Source organism: Sceloporus occidentalis, unplaced genomic scaffold, assembly GCF_023333645.1.
Source record: "Sceloporus occidentalis isolate IW3139 unplaced genomic scaffold, rSceOcc1.0.p SCAF_5, whole genome shotgun sequence".
Classification (NCBI taxonomy): Eukaryota; Metazoa; Chordata; class Lepidosauria; order Squamata; family Phrynosomatidae; genus Sceloporus; species Sceloporus occidentalis.
This window is the reverse complement of record NW_028316985.1, coordinates 81863506-81884695: the sequence shown is the minus strand read 5'-3', so window position 1 is coordinate 81884695 and position 21190 is coordinate 81863506. Positions and strand designations below refer to the sequence as shown.

Below are 21190 nucleotides of genomic sequence, written 5' to 3'. Positions count from 1 at the left end.
AGTAAACCAGATGTAATTGGAACAAGGTTTTAAACGTTAAAGTTACATAATCTTTCTGCATTTTAAGATTTGATTTGGATGATTCTGCACAATACATTTCAAGCTAGAGGTTCCAAATAAACCAGACACACTGCATTTCCAGCATGCATTATATCACATCCATTCGCAGTTGCACAGATCAACAATAGACTCCAAATTTAGCTTATGGCTGCCTAGTCACAGGATTATAAGATTATTCCTGAAGGCAAGAACTGCTGGTAGTGACAGAACTGTGAACCTACTTGTTCACATTAATCTATCTTAAAGCTAGTGCTCCGAAATATAACTCAGTGTTCTAGTCCCTTAATATCAAAGAATCAATGAATTCCTCAGAATGAGGCAAACCTTACTATACCATGTAATGCGTTCTAACAACAAATGGCACCGCAGCTGGACTCTGTATATGCCATTTCAAATTATTCATCAATAAAACAGAAGATGTAGAGTATTTTTAGACAAAACATACTTATTCACTCATTTGAAAGGAGCTTGCTGCCTGTTATACAGATGCACAGACACACACTGCTGTCTTCTACAATTTGTATTTGAAAAATAAAGCATTTATGGGTGATGTTTCCACCTTTTTATACACAGCTGACCACTAATGGAGCAATGGGACACAGTCAAGTCAACTGACAGTACAGATGTCTCACTGTGGTTTCTTCTCAACAATATGGTGTTCTGTCTTAGTCTGTACCACACAGTGTCCGACTCATTTTGTCCTGTGGCTCACCTCTAGGGTTCCTGATCCTAGAAGACACCAAGACACCTGAACAGCTAGTAAGATTTGAAATGCTATCTTGCCTTTCTGCAATAGCATTACCTGCCTCTCACTGTGGCAAAAAACGAACCTACAGCATTGGAGCGAGCAGCATTTGAATACATTATAACCAAACTCTTTAATCAGTGGTGGGCGACGAACTTTGTCAAAGGAAGCAGGAGAGGTTTAACTGATGAAGCAAGGATAATTGACAGAAGAGAGCCAGCTATTTAGCATGATGTTTACAGTACTATAGCTTGCTCCAAAGTAGGAGAATAATCAATAGTGTTCTACTGCTTAACCAAAAAGAATCATGGAGAGCTTCTCTAACTCTTTCCAGACAACAGTGGATCCTCTCTCCCCGTCACCTGTATTCACATGTATTCAACAGGTATTCAAGTACAGTAGACACTACCAGGACAGGAACAGATGACATACCAACAGAACTGCTGCAGTGCACAGACAGAATCAATTTTAGTTCTAACTAAAATCTGCAAAAAGACAGACAACTACTACAACAACCAATGCAAAGAAATAGAAAACAACAACAACAACAAAAATAAAAACTAGAGATGTCTTCCAGAATATCCAGGAAATCAAAGGGAAGTTCAAACCAAGGACCGGCACACTCCATGACAATAAAATCAACGTAATTCAAGACCAGGAAAGAATAAAAAGACACTGGAGGCAGTACACAGAAGAGCTATACCAAAGAGATTTTGGGGGGGGGGGGGGGGGGGGATGAAGGATGCCTGGAATGAAGAAGAATCCTAATTCTAAAAAGTGAGGAAGAAACTGCAATAAGAGAAATGGGGAAAAATAAATCACCAGAAACAGATGGCATTCCAGTTGAAATACTACAATCCACACTGAGAGAATCAACATTAATACTAACCAATATACGCCAACAGAAATGGAAAACAAAATGATGGCCAACAGATTGGAAGCGATCAATATATATCCCCATACACACAAAAAGGAGATACAAAAGACTGCAGCAAGTATAGGACCATACCACTAATCTCACATGTAAGCAAAGTGATGCTCAAAATTCTGCAACACAGACTTCAACCATACATGGAAAGAGAACTCCCACAGGTGCAGGCAGAGTTCAGGGAAGGCAGAGGCACTAAAGACCAGATCCCAAACCTATGAGTGAAACAAGGAATTCCAAAAGAAAATCAGTACTGGATCCCCTCGCAGATACCAAAATCCATGGATGCTCAAGCCCCACTGTCCTCAATGATAGTGTGGTCACCATTGGTGACAATGGGACTTTGCTGCCTCCTCCCCCCCCCCCCAAAGCACATGTTGCCACAGTGGGCAGCTGCGTCTCTTACTCCCTCCTCCTCCTCTTACCCTCCCTGTCACCGCCACTGTTCTTCCTCGTCTCTCCTCCTCTTCCTTGCTTCTCCTCCTCCCTCCTTCTCCTCTTCCCTCATTGCTGCTGCCATCTCTTCGTTCTCCTCCTTCTCTTCCTTTCTCCCTCCTCCTCTTCTTCCTCCTGCTCTTCCCTCACTACTGCCACTGCCACTGCTCTTCATCCTCTCTCCTCCTCCTCCTCCTCCTTCTCCTCTTCCCCCTGCTACCTCTGCTCTTCCTCCTCTTCCTTCCTCCTCCTCCCCCTTGTAGCCTATCAAAGGCAGGCACACACAGCTAGAGGAGTATCAGCTAGAGTACAATCCTATTTCCCTCACGTCAAGCTTTGTTGCATTGGCTACTGTAGACATGTTGCTGCAATCCTATACTGTTTTTCCAGCTGTATTTCACCATTCCCCCAATGCTGATGCTGCTAAAAAAACTTGCAGCAAGCAGAGGACAAGGAAGAAAAAGGGAGGTTGGGAGATGTAAAAAAACTTAGTGGTTGTACAGACAGCCCTGAAGGGGCATCTCCCAGCTGCCCCTTTTACAGCAAGATTGGGCCGCAGCAACCGCATGCCGTGACCCCGATCTGGCCTTTCCAGGGCGTGATAGCTGCCCCAATCTGGCAGCGCCATGGCTTTACGTCGCTCATTCAGCACTGCTCCATACATACACAGCACCAGAGGAGTCCTATGCTGCCATGTGTCATGGTGCCACGCCAGCCTGAGGGCAGAGGTGGGGTGTGCATAGTGTAGACAGTACTCCCCGACTCTGCCCCCAACCCGACTGGTTTGCAAAGGACCTCTGTCAAAAGTAACGTCTTTGTCAGAGGCTTTGTTGACTGAGGTATTCCTGAGAGGTAAAGTCAGTGTGGTGTACCAGTTTGAGTGCTAGACTATGACTCTGACGATCATGGTTCAAATTCTGCTTGACATGGAAACCTACTGGCTACCCTTGAAAATGTTACACTCTCTCAGCCTGAGAGAAAGGCAAATGCAACCCCTCCCTGAACAAGTCTTGCCACAAAAAAAGTGTGATAGTTTCACCTTAGTATTGGCGTAAGTCGAAACAACTTGTAGGCACACAACAACAATATCTGCATCAGATAATTGGTTATGTGAGGAAAACAGTGCTATTTATATATGAAAAATACAAAGACCCATGATGACCCATAATGACACAGATTCCAGTCATTTTTCTGCAACACAGCCAGCATCCCACATGATACTGCTTTTTCATATTTTAGTAAGTCGAAAATGTGAAAAAACTACTGTCAGAATCCTTAGAAATGTAAAGCTATACAGAGAATGTGACTATGCAGGCATTTGCTGCAGTTTTCCAAAACAAACCTCTGAATAATAATGAGGACTATATTCTTTTCTAATCAAGAGCCCAAAAGACAGTTTTGAGAAAACCATGCTGAAGTCAGAATGTCTTTGAAGTAGTCCCTAACTGTTTTTAAGTCATAATCCAGGATTGTAAAAAAATAAATTAATTAATGTTTCTGTACTACAGGCCCTCATGGGACTGAACTAAGCAAGATCCATACACACTATTTCTATAGCAACGAAACTGCCAAATGTTAGACTATGAACAAAAGCTACCGTTTTTGGTAGAAAAAAAATCAGTACAGAAATATACAAGCTCTCAAGCCCCCTGATATCTCTCTGTGGTGTTCTGAATCAGACTTTTGAACAATAACCACTTCAACATTCCTGATGTCGTCTATACGACATATTTAAGAGGTCGCACCCCAACAAACACCATCACAATTCCTATTGTTTAAACATTCAGTTTTGTTCCACTGCTAAGCATAATAGAGAGCCTGATCAGTTTACACTCACAATGTAAGGCCCTCTGGGCTTTCTAAAGCAGTGTAAAATTTAAAGTAGGCATTTCTTACATAACAACAAAGAACACACAATGTACTTTTTAAAAAGTACAGTCGGCCATCCACTCTTGCGGGCTGTTCATCCCAGTCACCTCCTCTCAATCTCCTGTCCTTCCAAAAGACCCAGCCAGGTGTTAAACCATTTTCCAGTCCATCGATCTATGCAGTTGATTCAAGAGGGGAAACTATTTTTGTATGGCATCCATGTGTAAAATATGTCCTATATAATATGACAAAATTAGTAATCCTCAAAACAACTGACAACAGAGATCAATGTATATAAAAAGAAAATAATTAGCCAGAGCTGACACCAGAGGAGTATGACTATAGAATTTTTGCCATGTTTCCAACTATTCTACTCCTTGGTCAAATATAGCCTACAAACACACCAATGTTAACAACAGGAACTTTAGATTTGTGCTACTCAAGCAGTAGTTTTCTATGCAAAAGGATAATAATAATAATAATAATAATAATAATAATAATAATAATAATTTATTTATTTATATTCCGCCTTTTCACGGAGGAATCAAGATGGATTACAACAGAAACAATAATCTTATAGCACCTTTGAGGGTAACTGAAAGAAACAAGCAGATAGCATGCGCTTTTGTAGACTTGAATCTACTTCCTCAGAGGCATGGAAATAGGCTCTATTCTATGAAAGGTCATACTACCTGCTTCTTTCTTTCAGTTAGTCTCAAAGGTGCTACAAAATCCCTTTGCATACTGATTTTTCAGACTAAAATACCTATGCTTTTGGGTAGTTTTCTATGTCAGACAAAAAAATCTCTTAAGAAACCAAAGACAGTTTATGGCATGAGAGTTAATTGTGAGCAAAAAACTAAAAGACAACTACCAGGAATTTGGGGCACATCTCAAATACAGTTAAACCCAGGCCTGTGTTTATTTTCTTTGTAGGGTAATTATGCATCACATCAGTTGTGGTGATACTGACACATACAAGGTGAAAGATGAACAGTTTTACTTGATGCAAGTGAAGTGAGAGGGGAAGTATATGGTGGAAGAAAGCACTGAGAAAAAACCTGATCAATATTACTTCCACTGTTGATGGAGAGAAACTGAAGGGAGAGTAGTTTTGGCAGGTTAAGCTACATGTGTTGTAGGGAGGGGGCAGGATTCCTTTCATGCTATTCAGTTCTAGAACCTTCTGCTTGTGGTCTCTGAGCAGGTGCAAAACCCATCTGTGTGAGGCGCAGAACTTCTAGCTAATTGTCAGATTTGAAAAATAGTGCAAATTATGGTTAAATCAGAAGTAAAAGCTTATTATCTCCACATTGTAGGTAGAGGAAGCATGCAAAGCACATTCACTTACATTAAACTATTGTTTAGGTACTGCTGCATCTGAATAAGGTAACAAAAAACCATATAATATTGTGGTTTTTTTCAACCAGGCATTCCATTCTTAAAGGCCTCATTTTTCATAAAGCCAAGTCCACAGTGTTTCCCAGGATGAGACTTGCGTTTCAAGTCACCAAGGAGACAGACAAGACACCTAAAGTGAATCTGCTGCAGCTGTTGCAAAAGACGACTACTGTACAATGATAATGTTGACCTTACTAAGAGTAATTAGCAAACAGAATGTAAAATGCAGGGTTCATATTCTTGTCTGCTCAAACTGCTCTTTAAAATGGGCAACTTTTACCATGTTGTACTGTTAACTGAGCTTAATAATAGGGGCACAAAGATCTAACTTTCATTTCCTAGATAGTTTATATAAACTGGGGGGAGGGGGAATAGAATTACACAAGAAATTGCTTTGCCTTTTGATTAATATTGGAACTTCCATGTTCTTGTTGCAAAATTATCAGCATATTTATAACTGCTGGCAGCAGCATCAACTGTTCCTGCACTCCCATATGGCTATCATAATTGCTCAACAGACACTGAGAGTACACAGGCATTTCTGAATTACAATAGTTTGTCAGGCAGTTACAAAGGTCCTACTTGTGACAGAAAACAAGAGAACAATTTTTAGTTTTTTTATCAGTAACAGGAGAAGGAAATTTTTCATTTGCACCACAGCAATGTCACTGATATTCTTGGAATGAACTCACCACATATGTACTGGCATTATGTTAAGAACTATATAAACATCATTTAGGGTTAAAAATGAAACAGCTCTACAGTGAACATGCAGAAAAATATGCACTGGAGGGGACAGGGATTGTTCCAAAAATGCCAAGGATTCATGCTTAAGATCAATATAAGTTGAATCTTCCTTATCTAAAATTCTTGGGACCAGAGGTGTTTTGCATTTCAGTGTTTTGGTTCTGGAATATTTGCATATACATAATGAGATATTTTGGAGATGAAATCAAGTTTATAAACATGAAATTCATTTATGTTTATTATATATTTTATACACATAGCCTGAAGATCATTTTATTTATTTATTTCCACTTATAGTAATCCTCAAAGAGGGGTAGTTTTAATAAAGTTCACATGAAGATTTGATTCCACCTAATAGACCACCTCCCTCCCACACTGTATCTTCAGATCCTTTTAGTTGGAGAAAGCAACGAGTGATCCTTGAGCCTTCTGTAGGAAAAATATGTACTATACCATTGAGGTATCACAACTCCTTGTTTGCCTATATGTCAAAACTAATCTATGAGGCATGAACAGAGGTATTCTTTATGCCTATCTTTCAACTCTGGATTTCCATGCTCTGGAGACTACTCCAAAGGCCCTATCTTCTAAAGGCTGTATAAGACTTGATTAAATTGATACATGGCAGCAAGGATGAAAAGAATATTAACAATTATTCATTCCCTGACTGAAAAAAGAGTTTCTTAACAGGCAGGAACATGCATCCAGACCACCAACATTTCTGCACACTTTTCTCCTGGTATTCAATGTTTCAAAGTATTGTTGGAGAAGAAAAAAAAACATTTTTGTGCAAAAAATCCTGTTTTCTGTGAAGATGAATATTTCTTTTCTCACTTTGCAGAGAGAACACTACCACAATATTCATTCTCAGATGCAAGGACAGAATAGTCAAGGAATTAAATTTACTTGGTAGCCAGGAAGGAAGACAAGAGGATTACATTAAATCATAAAATAATAGGCTCTAACCCTTTCCACATACTTGTAGATTCACTGTCATGGAAAGGGTTAGTGAGGCAAAGCTTTCCTTTACAAAATTCTTCCTCAACAAAGCCTATTTTTTAAATAATTTTTTCTTAAGCATGCTTTCTACCAGTTTATCCAAGACAGATATTAAGTTATCTCACCTAGTATTTCTAACACTCCTGAATAAAATAAGCACTAGTATGACTTACTCCATAAGTGGAGTGGAATGGCACATGGGCTGCACATCAAAATAAAGAATATGGTTTAATTTTTAGGTTGTAAACAATGAACATGAGCAGTGTCCGCTCCATGTAAAAAAATTAAAATGTTGGTATCAATAAACCAGCACAAGGAACTGGGATTTTTTTTTCTTTTCATTCTGCATAAATTTAGAAGTTAAACATGAGGAGAAGGGATTCTCCCTCACACATTATGACACATAAATAGCTGTCTCAGGACTGTCCTTAGTCCCTGAGAAAACTATTAATCAGCTTCTTCTAAATAATAATATAAAACAATACAAATTAGAAGATGATAATAGGTCTTTATATCAAAACTAAAAGAAACTACAATAGACAAAAAACATTGGTAATTGTTTTTCAAAGAGAAAATGGACCAAACTGACTAGATCGTGCTACATGACATGTGAAAACACATTATCTTAGGAATACATAATAATGATGAGTCAATTCATTCATTTATTCATTCATTCAGTTACCGGGAAAGATAACAATAATCATTTCCAAAGACCCATAATGATATTTTATTGTTCTTTCAAATAAACAAACAAAAAAGGGCAATAAGCAATGGCTGAAGCCCAAAAGCCTGCAATGTGTGACTGGAAAGGACCTGGGCACATAGCCAAGGGTTTGCTGACTCTTCTTAGGCTGCAATTGCTTATATTGGAGAGGGTTCCCCATCTCCAGGATGAGTCTGCTGTTAGAGAGCAAATAAACTTAGTACAATGACAGGCAACCTCACCTTACTTTCAATCCAAGCCAAAGGGGAAGAAAACCCAATGTGAATGTGACACAAGACAAGAAAGAATTTACGCCACAATGCACTGCACATGCCTCGTATTTTGTTGAAACTGGGTCATCTCACATGCACTCTTGTTAACACTATTAATCTATAGGCCAAGCACAGAATGTATTGGTATGCTAACATTTCAACACAGCAGCCATGGGCCTAGTTTGAAAGAGTCCCAGGCACATACTACTTCAAATGGTGAATTGTTCTTGCCCACCAGGTGAATGTTATTGTAATCAATAACTAACCATCAACGTGTTTCTGACTAAGGCCTCTCACCATTGTGTTATTATTTTAATTAAACAATGGATACCTTGAATTTTTAAATAGAAACTACCACCACCCTCTCCTGTAATAAGAGCATTTTGCTAGAAGGATGGGGAGAAAGCATTACCTTTGCTAATTCATCAATGAAGCAAACATGTGTAACAGGATCTCTTTTCTTAGACAATACTTTCTGCAGATGTTGTACCTGTAGAGAAAAAGGAAAATGTTCTAAGTCTGACTTATTGGTACATTTTATAGTAGCTCTGAGACAATGTCAAGCCAGAAAGGAGACATTTCATAGAATCATAGAATTGGAAGAGACCGCAAGGGTCATCCAGGAAAATTTAAATGACTGAATACCTGTCCACAAGCAGCACAGATTTGATCCATCAATTTTTCCATATTAGTCCACAGAGATGCTCTAAAGGCTGCAGTATTTCCAGGTGTTGGCATTGCTGCACGCCCAGGACCACCTAAAGGTTTTTAGAGAATATTTTTAACACTCTTTGTTATTTTTAATACGCTTTGCTAAAACACTGTGATTATCCAGGACTTCTCAAACTTGCACAACTGAGAAAGCCTTAAGTCCTTTAGTTCTAACAGTATGCTCTAAACTACAATTAGTTTTAGACTTATGACTTATACCACTTGAATATATAAAAACAGAATATCGTAAAGCAACTTGTGGGCAACTTGTTGTCTTCCAGACAGTGTTGGACTACAACTACAATAAGCCCTAGTCAGCACACCAATGGTGAGGGGTTCATGGGACTTATAGTCCAAAGCTCTTTTGATATTCCCCATTTTTACTGTAAAACTACCACAGAGTAGAAGGGGAAGCAAACGGGCCTTGGTTCAGTATGGTAAAGTGGCCAAAATGTTGGATTTGCACCAAGGAGACTGGGATTTAAACTCTCAGGCAGTGGTGAAGCACACTGGATCATCTTTGGTTTTGGGCAAGTCATTAACCTCATTGGATTAGTATAATATGACCAGAGAACACGAAGGTCCTATCTGGCCTTCTCCTTCCACCAAGTCCTCATCACCTTGCCAAGTCATCATTCATTTTGTTACAGGAGAACATGTATAGAACAAACTACTGGGTTCCAAATCATATGGAGAATATAATAGTATGGCAAAAGCCTCACCATAAACCTTTGCCTCCAGTGTTTAAAAAGCAGTGGGGGTTAGTCAATGGGACTAGTAAATGCATCCAACTTGACTCCACATTGTGGAAGGAATTGGAGTCTCTCTATCTCAGAAGGACACTCTGAAGACAAAACAAGGTAGCTCCCATTTGCATTCCCTTCAACAGCTTGAAGGAATAGTGGGGATAGCAATGAGGTGAAGACTTCCTTTTCAGACGAGGGTCAGTCACTCTTGGATAAGTCATTTGCATCAGAATATTATAAGAACTTAAGCACTGCCATTTTCAATGAGAGTTAAGCAAGCTTGATATTTCCTGGAGTGCATCCAAAATGTTAGAAGAATTGTGTCCTCAAATCCATCAACAATTCACTATTATATTGCATTTAAATACTTTCATAGAAAGGACCCCAAATCCCTATAGTACAGAGCCAAATGAAGAAATTTCTCTCATGAAGATTTAATGTGATTTTTTAAAGCAGGGCAAGATTATAAGCCTTTACAGAAAGGTTTCAAAGGCCTACATAATGCATTGCTAAAATGCAATGCACAAATTAAACCAGAAGCTCAAAATGATGTTGCAATTTTATAAATCTGCTTTTGCTATATAGAGGGACTGTATTTACTTCAATGTGACTTTTCCATGTTACAGCTTGCAGTATCATCACATAAAAAGAAACAGCTTAGCAAACAGTAAAATGTGATGAAGACCAGTGAGAACATGCAGAACTGTGCTTTATTTCTTTTACAGTGATCTTGTCAAATTACCAGGCACACTTCTAATAGAGGCACTCATCTAATAAAGACCTTCACATCATATCCCTTCCCCACAAAAAAGCACAGTACCTCTAGCCATTGTTTGAGAGGGTTGAGTCAAAACTTTAATATCCAAGGCATTACTGATGTTCTCCTCCAAGGATGTACAGTATCCATCCACAACATTAGTAATTGTGACTTTCAAAGTTCCAAGATTATGGAAAACCTGAAGGGCGGTACCTACTTGAGTAGGATTCTAGACAGGGCAAGAAAAGAAAACAGAAAATGAAGAAAGTGTCAGTAAGTATGAATCACAAACAACCTGGTCATCAGTGTGAGAGATTTCATGGAGAATAAAACTAGCAGTGGCTACTATCTAAAACTATGATGACTGTATTTGTTGTTGTTAACCACCCTTGAGTTGATCTTGACCCATTGCAACCCTGTGCATGAGATATTTCCAAGGGCCCCCCTGCACTGCTCAGTTTCTGCAAACTCATACTTGTGACATCCTTAATAGAGCCTATCCATCTAGATGGAATGGCTCATCAATATATATCATTCTAGAATGAGCCAGGTGATATTGGTAATGTCATATTATTGTTTTCCTTTCCAATTTGGCAATAAAGTAGTATATTGTACAGTGAAGGAAAAGCAATTTAAAATGTAGATAATGCATACCCATGCTTTGTACCATGATGTATGCTAGTTGGATTACAATTAATACCATTTGTTCTAATGATTATTCTGTGTTTTTTGGCATTATCTATTAATAATTTCTTAAAATATATTTCCAAAATTCATTTTCAAGTAGTTCCTTCCTAGAGAAGATGCCAGCCACAGATGCTGGCGAAACGTCAGGAATAAACTCTTCTAGAACATGGCAACATAGCCCAAAAACCCACAAAAAACTATGGATGCCAACCATGAAAGCATTCGACTTCAAATTCCATGTATGTCTGCTCAGAAAGCAAAATGCCTCAATGAATTCACTGGGAGTTGCTCTCGGTTAAGTGTGTACACGACTGCAATCTTACCAATTGACAAACTGTTCCTAAATGTATTTACTTCCAAATAACTATTTGTTGCTGTGATCTTTGGACCTTACAAAGGTTGTTTTAAAATGGAAATGCATGTGCATGTACTCTCTCTCTGTTTCTCTCTCTGAGTTGGTAAGCAAGGTCACTATTACACACTTGAACTGAAGTGCTTTGCATTGCCAGAGCAAACTCCTTTATTTCAATGCATTTTTTTCAATGAAAACATCCTTGTAATTCAAGTTTTATGGGCTCCACAAGTCAATACAACAATGTACAGGTAATGCATACATAATAGCACAAGTTAGATTTTCTTTTTAAGTCTTCATACATAAAACACACAGTGCAATATAGCTAGTCTTTATGTTCAGATTACAACAATTACAATAGCTAAAAGAACAAGCTCTATATGACAAATTCTCTCAAGGAATTCTCCATTTCTGGGAATACATGAAGAACCTAGGCTAAACACCTGTGAGTGAAAGCAAAAAAGCCCTATGTTTTAGCTTAGCAAAAACAGATGCAGTGATAGGTGATAAGATGATATCCTTTTCAACCTGGCACCAATACATATATGAAATACATTGTCTCCATATAGCCACCTTGAGTCCCTATACTGGGAGGAAGGTGGTATATAGATAAATGATGATGATGATGATGTGGGGACACAGCTGGCGTAGCAGCCAAAAGCAGATAAAAGGCATTCTTAATAACCTATACTTCCATGATGCTAAGCTCCAGGTTGCCCACTTACTCCTTCAGTGGAAATGAAAACTCACCCCAAAAACGTGTCACACCTCCCTTCAAATCTAAAATATTCCTTATCAACAGTACCTCCCTCTAGGCTAGGGGGGTTGTCCGGACTGGCCAAAAAAAAATCAGTTTATACAACGCACAAAGCTGAAACGGGGTGAAACCTTGATGAACCCACACTCCAGGGCAAAAAATGAGAGCAAAATAAACCCCTTTTGCTTCACTCTAACATGAAACATATGCATTATTGCACCAGCATATAAACAGCAGGATGAGAGTGAGGGAATAGAAGGAGGCCAAGGTGGCTTACAGAAGTGGTCTTGAGCATGTGCCCTGGGCCTGGTGAGGCTTACCCACTGGTGCCATTACTAGCTATATGGTGTTTTTCTTTTGTTAAACATACAGGGGCATGAGTGGCCAGATGCACCATCAACCCCTTCACACCAGCGAGCTGCCACACACTCCATGAAGCAAAATAATGACCAACACAGCAGGTCACCAATAAAGCAATGGATGTAATAAAAACATGGACACATTGGCCAGTCCTACAGAGGGGCCATGGGGGAAGATGGTATGCATGGGGGGCCTCCATGGTTATGGTTTGCCAAAGTGTCACTGGGTGCACTGATACATTGTACAGGCAGTGCGTTGCTTGTGCGACTGTGTGGCTGGTCCAATGGGATGGCAGCTGGGCAGGACAAGGGAGGTAATTGGGAATCACAGGGGGTTATTCATGCGATGGTACGCATGCATGGGGTGGAGGCAAAAAATAATAATCCGGCAACATGGCTTGACACCATGTCTTGCAGTTTGCCTGTGGGTGTTCGGTCCACCTTGGGAGTGGGCCCTGAGGACAAGGGGTTTCAGTTGAATTGGGAAAACCTAGGAATGGTCCAGTTTTTCCTCTCTGTCTGCTCAGACCTTAATTGATATTAAGTCTCAACTTGTCATACTTTATACATCTCCAAAATGGTTCGCAGACAACTGTTCAGGGGGTTCTTAGTACTAGCAAAAGAAAGAGAGAGGTAGAGTTGCATGTTATCAACAACACATTGACAACAGTTTATTGCAGGGGAGAACAACATGTGGCCCATGAACTTCATGTGCATTAGTTGTGTGTCAGCTGGCAATACAGCTGTCTTTTCATAAACCTTAATTCCTCAGAATACGAAAATGCTGTTATGGTTCTTTGTCTGGTTTGAAGATGCTTGGGAACAATTGGTCTGGGTCATCTCTCTGTTCTAAGCAGAGATTAAGGCCGAAGTGCCAGTGGAAATGGCAGAAAGCTCTCCATGACAACAGAGTTATTTCTAGCTTTCCCGCCTATAAATAACTGTCCCCTATAGCAGTAGTAGAGCTTGGAACGGCAGCTTTGAAAATTAATTTGATAATGTTAAACTTCAAAAATTGGGAAATAAAGTCATTATAGTGAGTATACTCGTTATATAGTATATACTTGATATATATTATACAGTAAGTATACGGGATATATATTACATTGAGTATAAATGATATAGGCAGCTTTCAGCATACGCTGAAAGCCGCACTGGAAGAAGTAGCGCTGCGTGCCGGAAAAAGTAATGGCATGCACCCATGCTGCACGCTGTCATGCGCCGCCACAAACACGAGCCCCATTGTCTTTAATGAGGCTCGAGCGTATGCAGAATTTCCCTTATGTGGGGGGTCTGGAACGGATCCCCTGCATAAGGGAAGGGACTACTGTACTAGCAAGACTAATAACTGAAACCTTTTTAAAAGGTAAATTATAATTAATTAATTAATTACATATGTTTCCAGGACAGACCACATGACTTAAGAGATAATGTGAAGGAGGTTTACACTGTTGATCCTAGGAATATATTTTTTAAATGGCACTTTCAAAGGCATACCCACCCCCCATTTTACAGTAGTCTTCCCCCAACTTGGATTTGTCCAACAATGGAATAGAGCAAAAAACTGGAAAGCACATTAAGGAGAGTCACTGGCGGAGTGGGATTTTCCAACAGTCAATCAGTTAGGCTGGCTGCAAAGCTGGGGGCCTGCCTGATGAGCGGCTATAAAAGAGCATGCCCTCTTAATAGGAGTAAGAATGTGTCATGTTCTGTCAGAAGTGAAGAGTCAGATCCTGGTGGTTCATACCCGCTTTGTTCTGAGGGAATGTTAATCGTGAATTGAGCCAGACTTTCACAGGATTCATAGTCCTGACGAAGGAGCGATATTAGAACTTGTGTTTAGAGAAATAAAACACCGGTCCAGGTGGAAATAAAGGCAGTGAAGGAACTGGAACAAAGACAGTTTGTAAGAAGTAAAGTGCTGTACATAATGTATCCACACAATTGGATAATCAACTTGGAAAAGATACTAACTTAAGTTCTGTCTGTAAATAAAGCTTATAATAATTATCAGGTCAGAATGCACAGGGAAGCCATTGAAATCCACAAACACCTGGACAACTTCATCATTAAGTCACTTATTAAGTGACTGGACTAGGAAAGGAATTGGGGCCAATAAAAGGACAAAGACTGAAAGATCCGTCTTAAGCTCCTTCTTAAAGGCATCTAAGGTGGTAATAAGACGGTTCTCCTCCAGCAAGCCATTCCACAGTTTAGAAGCTACGGCAGTGAACGCTCTGTGGGAAGTTGTTGTTAACCTGGTCTTTGCATGCTCTGGTAAATTCTTCCCAGATATTCTGAGAGTACGGGGCAGATTGTGTAGAGAGGCGTTCCCTCAAGTAACTCGGGCCCAATACACGTAGGGCTTTAAAGGTAATAACCAACACTTTGTACTGTGCCCAGAAGCTGATCGTCAGCCAATGAAGAGATTTTAATACTGGTGTTATATGGTCCGACCTAGATGTTCCAGTGACCAATCTGGTTATCCAAGCAACCAGTACAACAATAGACATACCAAAAGGGATCCACTGCAGCTCACCCCAAATAATAAATAGTATTACATATTATATAATAATATATAATACAAATAAAAATAACAGTGAAGGAAAACTGAAGAGCATCACAACTCGTCCCCTCACTCTGGCCCCAAAAGACACACAGGCCAGTCGGTGGGGCAAGGGATAGCACTAGCCTTGCAGGCCTAAAGGGCCTGACATTCTGTTAAGGACCATGGCTGCTTAAGGGCTAATCAAACAAATCCCTTGTCCGCACCAAGACTCATTTTTATTTCTTTCCCTCCTTTTCTTTGGTCAATTGCTTTCTAATCCCAGCTCTTCAAATGCATCCCAGCTATTCTTCTGCTGGGTTTTGCTACCTAGCAACAGAGGCACGTGATGTACTTCCTCCAACCCTACTACTTCTTCTCATTAGTCCTTCCTCTCCCACTGACTCTGCCAGAGAAAGGGGCAATGCATTCTAAAAACAATTAACTCATCAAAGCACAGGATTAGCTTCAGCATCAATCAGGAAATTTAATGAGTTAAACCACACTGTTAATAACACAGCAAGATGATTAACTAGTTATTTCAAAAATCTCTGACTGTACAGATAATCCCATCCAATTTACAAACATGGGGTAGAGGGAGGGCATCCCTTCAAGCTCCCATGGGATGCGAATGCAACCATGAACTCCCAAGCTGCCCCAGACACAGCCAGGATGATTAAATACAAATTAGTAATCCTTCATTACTTATTATATACACCATCAAACAATATAGGTAGCTTTTCACTAACACTCACATACATGCACACCATTTCAATTCATACTGTATGTATGGGAAAAAGACAAAGCTGTGTTTTTGCATTAACGATTTGTGTAGAGGTTTACCTGACGAATCATCACCATGGAATATAAAATGTAATCTTGTGTGTGTGTGGCATAAATTTAAGCAAGAACACTTCTGCCTCAATATGCAATTATTCAGAATTTAATGAGCAGCCTGGAGAGAAAACAAGATGGAGAACCTATAGGTCTAAAGGGGATTATACAGAAGAAGAAATAACTGAAATCAGATTATCAACCCAAGGGAAGAAAAGAAAAGAAAATATATTATGCTTCTTTTGCAGGACCTCAGGTTCATCAGACACAGTTTTGATTCTGGTGTACACAGATGTTATCCATTAATGCTGGGCATGTATTCATAGCTCAACTAATCTCATTACTTCAGAACCTGTTAACAATCAAGCAGTCAACAGCACAAGACACAAATGGAATTAGAAAGACTGGGGAAAATAATTTAACACAATACATCTTATCAGGAAGGGACTGGCTCTAACAATTAACAATGTTATTTTTGAAATGAATCAGAGAAATACAAAGAGTGGCAGCTTGAACAACAGAGGAAAATGACGCTGAAATAGAGATTAAAGTTCAGTTTTATTACTTATGTCCAAGGAAATGAAAAAAAGTCTGCATATATCACATGTAAACAGAGACAGAATTTGAGTCTGTACCACATCGTGATGATGGATCAGTAAGAATTGGCCAGAATAGGGTATCAGCAGCGACTATTACTATGTAACATGAGAAATGGTTTTGTGGTGTTTTTAAGAATGGGTTCAAAATGTCATAAACCCCTGAAAAAAATTATGTCTGCTAAGACTTAGACATATAATATTTGGCAGTATGTTCTTGCGATACTCATACTGCCATAAGTGGAAAAGCAAGACAGGGATATACAGTATATGCATTCATTTGTTAAGATGATAAATTAACATAAAACAAACTGAACATACCTGTCTCATAAGAAATGCAAACAGAATGACTAATAATGCTTCTCTTTGGTATTAGGGTGAAAAGTAATCGTTTTTTTTTAATTAAAAAAGCACCTTAATTTCCTTGAATATGTACCTATATATTTATATTTTATGTGATGCTCAGATGATTACACAAATTTTCCTTCATGAATAAGCTGAAAAATATGGGTGTTAATTTATCCACAAATAGATACTACTTATGTAAGTAAAGGCTTGCAACATTTAGATCACAAATATGTACTTCTTCTATTCTCCAAAGCAACATCTAGCTGTAAGACCATCCGTTAGGCAATATTTCACAGAGCAGGTTTCATTTCTAATATTTTTCAAGCAGCATGCCACAGCAATGAAAATTGGCCCCTTGGTGGGGAGCAGGAACCATCAGGACACAGAATAAATAGAAACCTAAACATTATTCACTATGTTCCCTCATTAAAATCAAATGCTACATTGAAGAAGAGGAGGGAGACTCATATTGAAATAGTAATGCTGTAACAGATATTTTAAAACCATTGGCTATTATGGATGTTATCATGATTCAACATCAGAGACTTTCACATTTTGTAGGTGGGGGAAGGAGAGAAATGTTTTTAAATAAAGAAATAAAATGAAGATGAGTTTTGTTTGTTTGCTTGTTTGTTTGGGAATCACAACAAATCCTTGCAGAGGTACGCTGGAATAAGAAGGTATTTTTAAGCAGCTTGGGAAAGTACAGACCAGTATTTGCAAATGCCTGATTATCTAGTCTCTAAATGTTTAGTTCTAATTTTATGTTCATGAGTCACAGACACCTACTAACTCAGACATACAAACCATTCCTCCCTAGCTTTCTTAAAAAGTGACATCAGTAGGGTTTACTGGGATTAAGAATCTCACTAGGATAAAAAAGTACATCACCAACAGAAGCAATGCTCACTCTCTTATTTACGTTGGACTATATATGTAGTCAACATGTATTGGGAGGAGATCCAGATAGCATGCAAATTCACGAAAAGAAACAGCGTCTTCTACCATACAGCTGAAAGAAGACTAAAGAATGTATGACTGTATAACCGAACCACTTCTCCATTCTTTATGTAATGCCAACTGTGCTCTCACAGCAAGTGGTGGAACATGGATTCTTATTAAAAATATATATATAGCACTTGACCATATTTCAGTTTTAATTTCCCTAGGATTAAAACACAGCATTAGAAGATACAGAGGTCCTGTCTAACTTTTCATCCCACTTGATTCCACAGATACAGCTTTGAGAGTACTTTGCTTGCCTAACAGTCAATCCTACTACTGTTATTCAATGCTAGTTTCTGACATATTTAACATGTTTTTAACATAATCACTGCAGCATGGCATGCAACAGAAAAACTTGAGAATGAATGGACAAACTGAATAAAATTGAAATCCACTAAAATTCAATGCTGGGTGTACATTGAGAATCATGGAATCCTGGCTAATAACTTAATAATGCAGTAAATAAGGTGTGTGATAACTTGCATATTGGAATATCAGTGCAAGATGCCATCTGATAAACTGGAGCATTGTTTCCATCAGCTCAGCACTGTGTGTGACTGGCAACAACTATTTGGTGTCTCTGTTGGGAGTCTTTTCCCACTTTGCTGTTAACTGAGATTCTGTAACTGGACATAGGGGAGTCTGACTATGCAATCTTCTCCTTATAAACAGTGCATTCCAACACTAAGAGATTGCATTCCAATTTAACAGCAAACTTTAACTATCAGAAACATATGGAATCAACAGGCAGCATACAGTCAGGCCTCCCCCTCCTCTGTATCCACAGATTCCTTATCCATAGATTCAACCATTCTTAGCTTGAAAATATATTTTTTTAAATGTATAAATTCCAGAAAGCAAACCTTGATTTTGTCATTTGATACATGGGATACCATTTTATTAAGCCATTGCATTTGTACATCCACAGATGTTGGTTCTGGAGCATCCACGGGGATCCTGGAACCAAACCCCAGTGGATACTAAGGTCCCACCGCGTAAAGCAATATTAATCATGTGCTAACACTATTATTTTAAAATGATTACCTGAGAACTCTAGTTGGGCTTTATATGTTTAGGGTATAAGCCAGTAAAAAATGCACTGGAAAAAAAGACACAATGTACCCAAGATTATTTCTGGTATTAAATTCATAAATCACTGGGCTTCAGGGCATAAGGCATTGCACTGTTGCCATGGTTGATAAAAGCAGAGTGAATTATTTAAGTCCAACTCATAACATGCCAGATGGGCAATTTAACATATGTTAAAACAGAATCCCAACTCTACTGTTTAACTCTGCTGGAAGGTAGGTAGGTAGGTAGATAGGTAGGTAGGTAGGTAGGTAGGTAGGTAGGTAGGTGTGTGTGTGTGTGTACAGGGGGGTAATATCGAGTGTTATATCCACACAGTATCTTCCTGTCCCTTTCCTTCTGTAGCTGTACTGTCAGAGTTGATGCTGGAAATTTGGCAAGCAGTATTACATTTCAAACAGTTCATGATTCCCTTTCGTTTGAAATGTTGTTGTCGTGACAGGTTGCTGTGGTACTTACTTTCAGCAGTCACTGCTTTTGCCTTTTCTGGTTCTATTTTAAAAAATGTAACTTGTAGCAACAACATCAACATAGATGCCTAATTAAATTGTGCGGCAGACTTTGCTATGCAAAGCACAGAAAGATCAGCTGGGAAACGGAGGACAATTATTTCAAAACTGCCAGCAGATCATACAGTTTCCTACTGTTATTTAAAAAGTAGTGAAGTGATTTCAAGCAAATCTTCAGTACGTTTCTCACAGTTCAGTAACAAATCCCAAGCTAAACAGAGCTTTCACTGAAAGCAGTGACAATGAAGGAATATGTTTGACTTGGGCATTGAGAATGATGAGATGAGGTGGGTTTTTTCATTATTATTTGAGGCAGAATATAACTAGGCAGTACAATTTTTAGAAACCTGCAGATTCAGTCTTGAACACTGATGGTTAAGATTCAAACAAATGATCCTTACAACAATAACATGTTTAAGGAGAGCAGCTTTTAAAATCTGTTTTATTAGCTCATTACTAGATTTTATTAAGTTATTATTCTTAAATGTGCAAAATGAAGCATTGTTGTTTAGCAAGGTATGACTAGTACCTCTTGTTATTGGGTTTTAAGGTGTTGTTAATTGTTGTCAAGTCAGCTGTCACTTATGGCAACCCTATGAACGACCTCCAAGACACCCTGTCATCCACAGCTGAGATTCTTTGTTGTTTCTATTCGCTCAGAGTGACAAATCTAATAGAGGCTATGTATCTCTCCCACCTCTGTTAGATTTGTAAAACTTGGGCGGGATACAAACCGCCGCTTTGTGGCGTTCCTCCGCCGGCGCCATTTGCTCCGCGAGGGAGCCGTAGCAGCCAAACCACGCGGAGCAAAAAAGAAGCTCCATTTGGAAGGGGCGCCGCCATCTTGTACGTATTGTATACGTACTAGGGTTAGGGGGGTGCGGAAGTTTGTATCCTGCCATAGTCTTCTAGAGCATAATTTGAAGGATCAGAAGTCTCCACAGTCTCCTCCCTCACCTTGAATATGTGGCTTTTGTCTTAGTTTCCTATGTTATTTATACAGAAACACACACACATATATATGGTTAGTGCTGTCATCCAAAATAGAATTAGAAATCCACTTCAAACCATAGTATTTTATTTTTGTTCAGAAAACATGCACTAACAATTTTTTAAAACTAAGATGTCATGGTAAGTTACGGCTAGTACAAATCTGAGATGAACGTCATGGGTATAAGAAAGGAGAAGAAGTGAACATGAAGATTCTGGTTCATTTTGGAATCTCTAGAACTAGGTTTGGAAGATCATATGAACTGAACCATAAAAGGTTTATGACACTTTTCTAGCTAGCACGGAGAGATCAACTTTGTTAACTACTATGATTGTTCTTTCTTGTTATAATAATAAATCAATGATGAAAATAACATTTTTTTAAAAAAGCATAATCTACAGTCAAAGGAAAATCTGATCCAAATATTAATCTGTAAGTGTTTGCTTTGTTGAATCTCCCAAGGCGTGGCAGCATGATAGAAGGATGTTTTAATAGATTTCACAAGATTTCTGGCAACAAAAACCTGATACCTTACATTAATGACACAATTCTAGTCATTTAAGGTAATTCTCCTGGTGAGCCATAGTTGTAATGTGGGTCACTATAATTCTCCTGATCAGCCTAAATAGAGACATGGGCGGGCTACAGACGGGCAGGGAAAGATGTCTTGGAGGTGTATTCTGCTGAATACGGAGCCTCCAGACCGCCCGCCCCGGGGACGTGCTTCAGGTGTTGGGGCTTCCAC

General features: G+C 39.0%; 1 protein-coding gene across 1 annotated transcript in view; it reads right to left on the bottom strand.

The window, feature by feature from the left end:
- Positions 1-21190, bottom strand: part of LOC149312387 (conserved oligomeric Golgi complex subunit 5-like) — a 193779-nt gene that overhangs the window by 56391 nt on the left and 116198 nt on the right. The window contains exons 8-10 of the mRNA XM_089524517.1: positions 10437-10602; positions 8805-8917; positions 8572-8649 (exon numbers count right to left, since the gene is read on the bottom strand). Of these exons, the coding sequence (XP_089380643.1) occupies positions 8572-8649; positions 8805-8917; positions 10437-10602 (357 nt within the window). The remainder of the gene's footprint in view (positions 1-8571; positions 8650-8804; positions 8918-10436; positions 10603-21190) is intronic.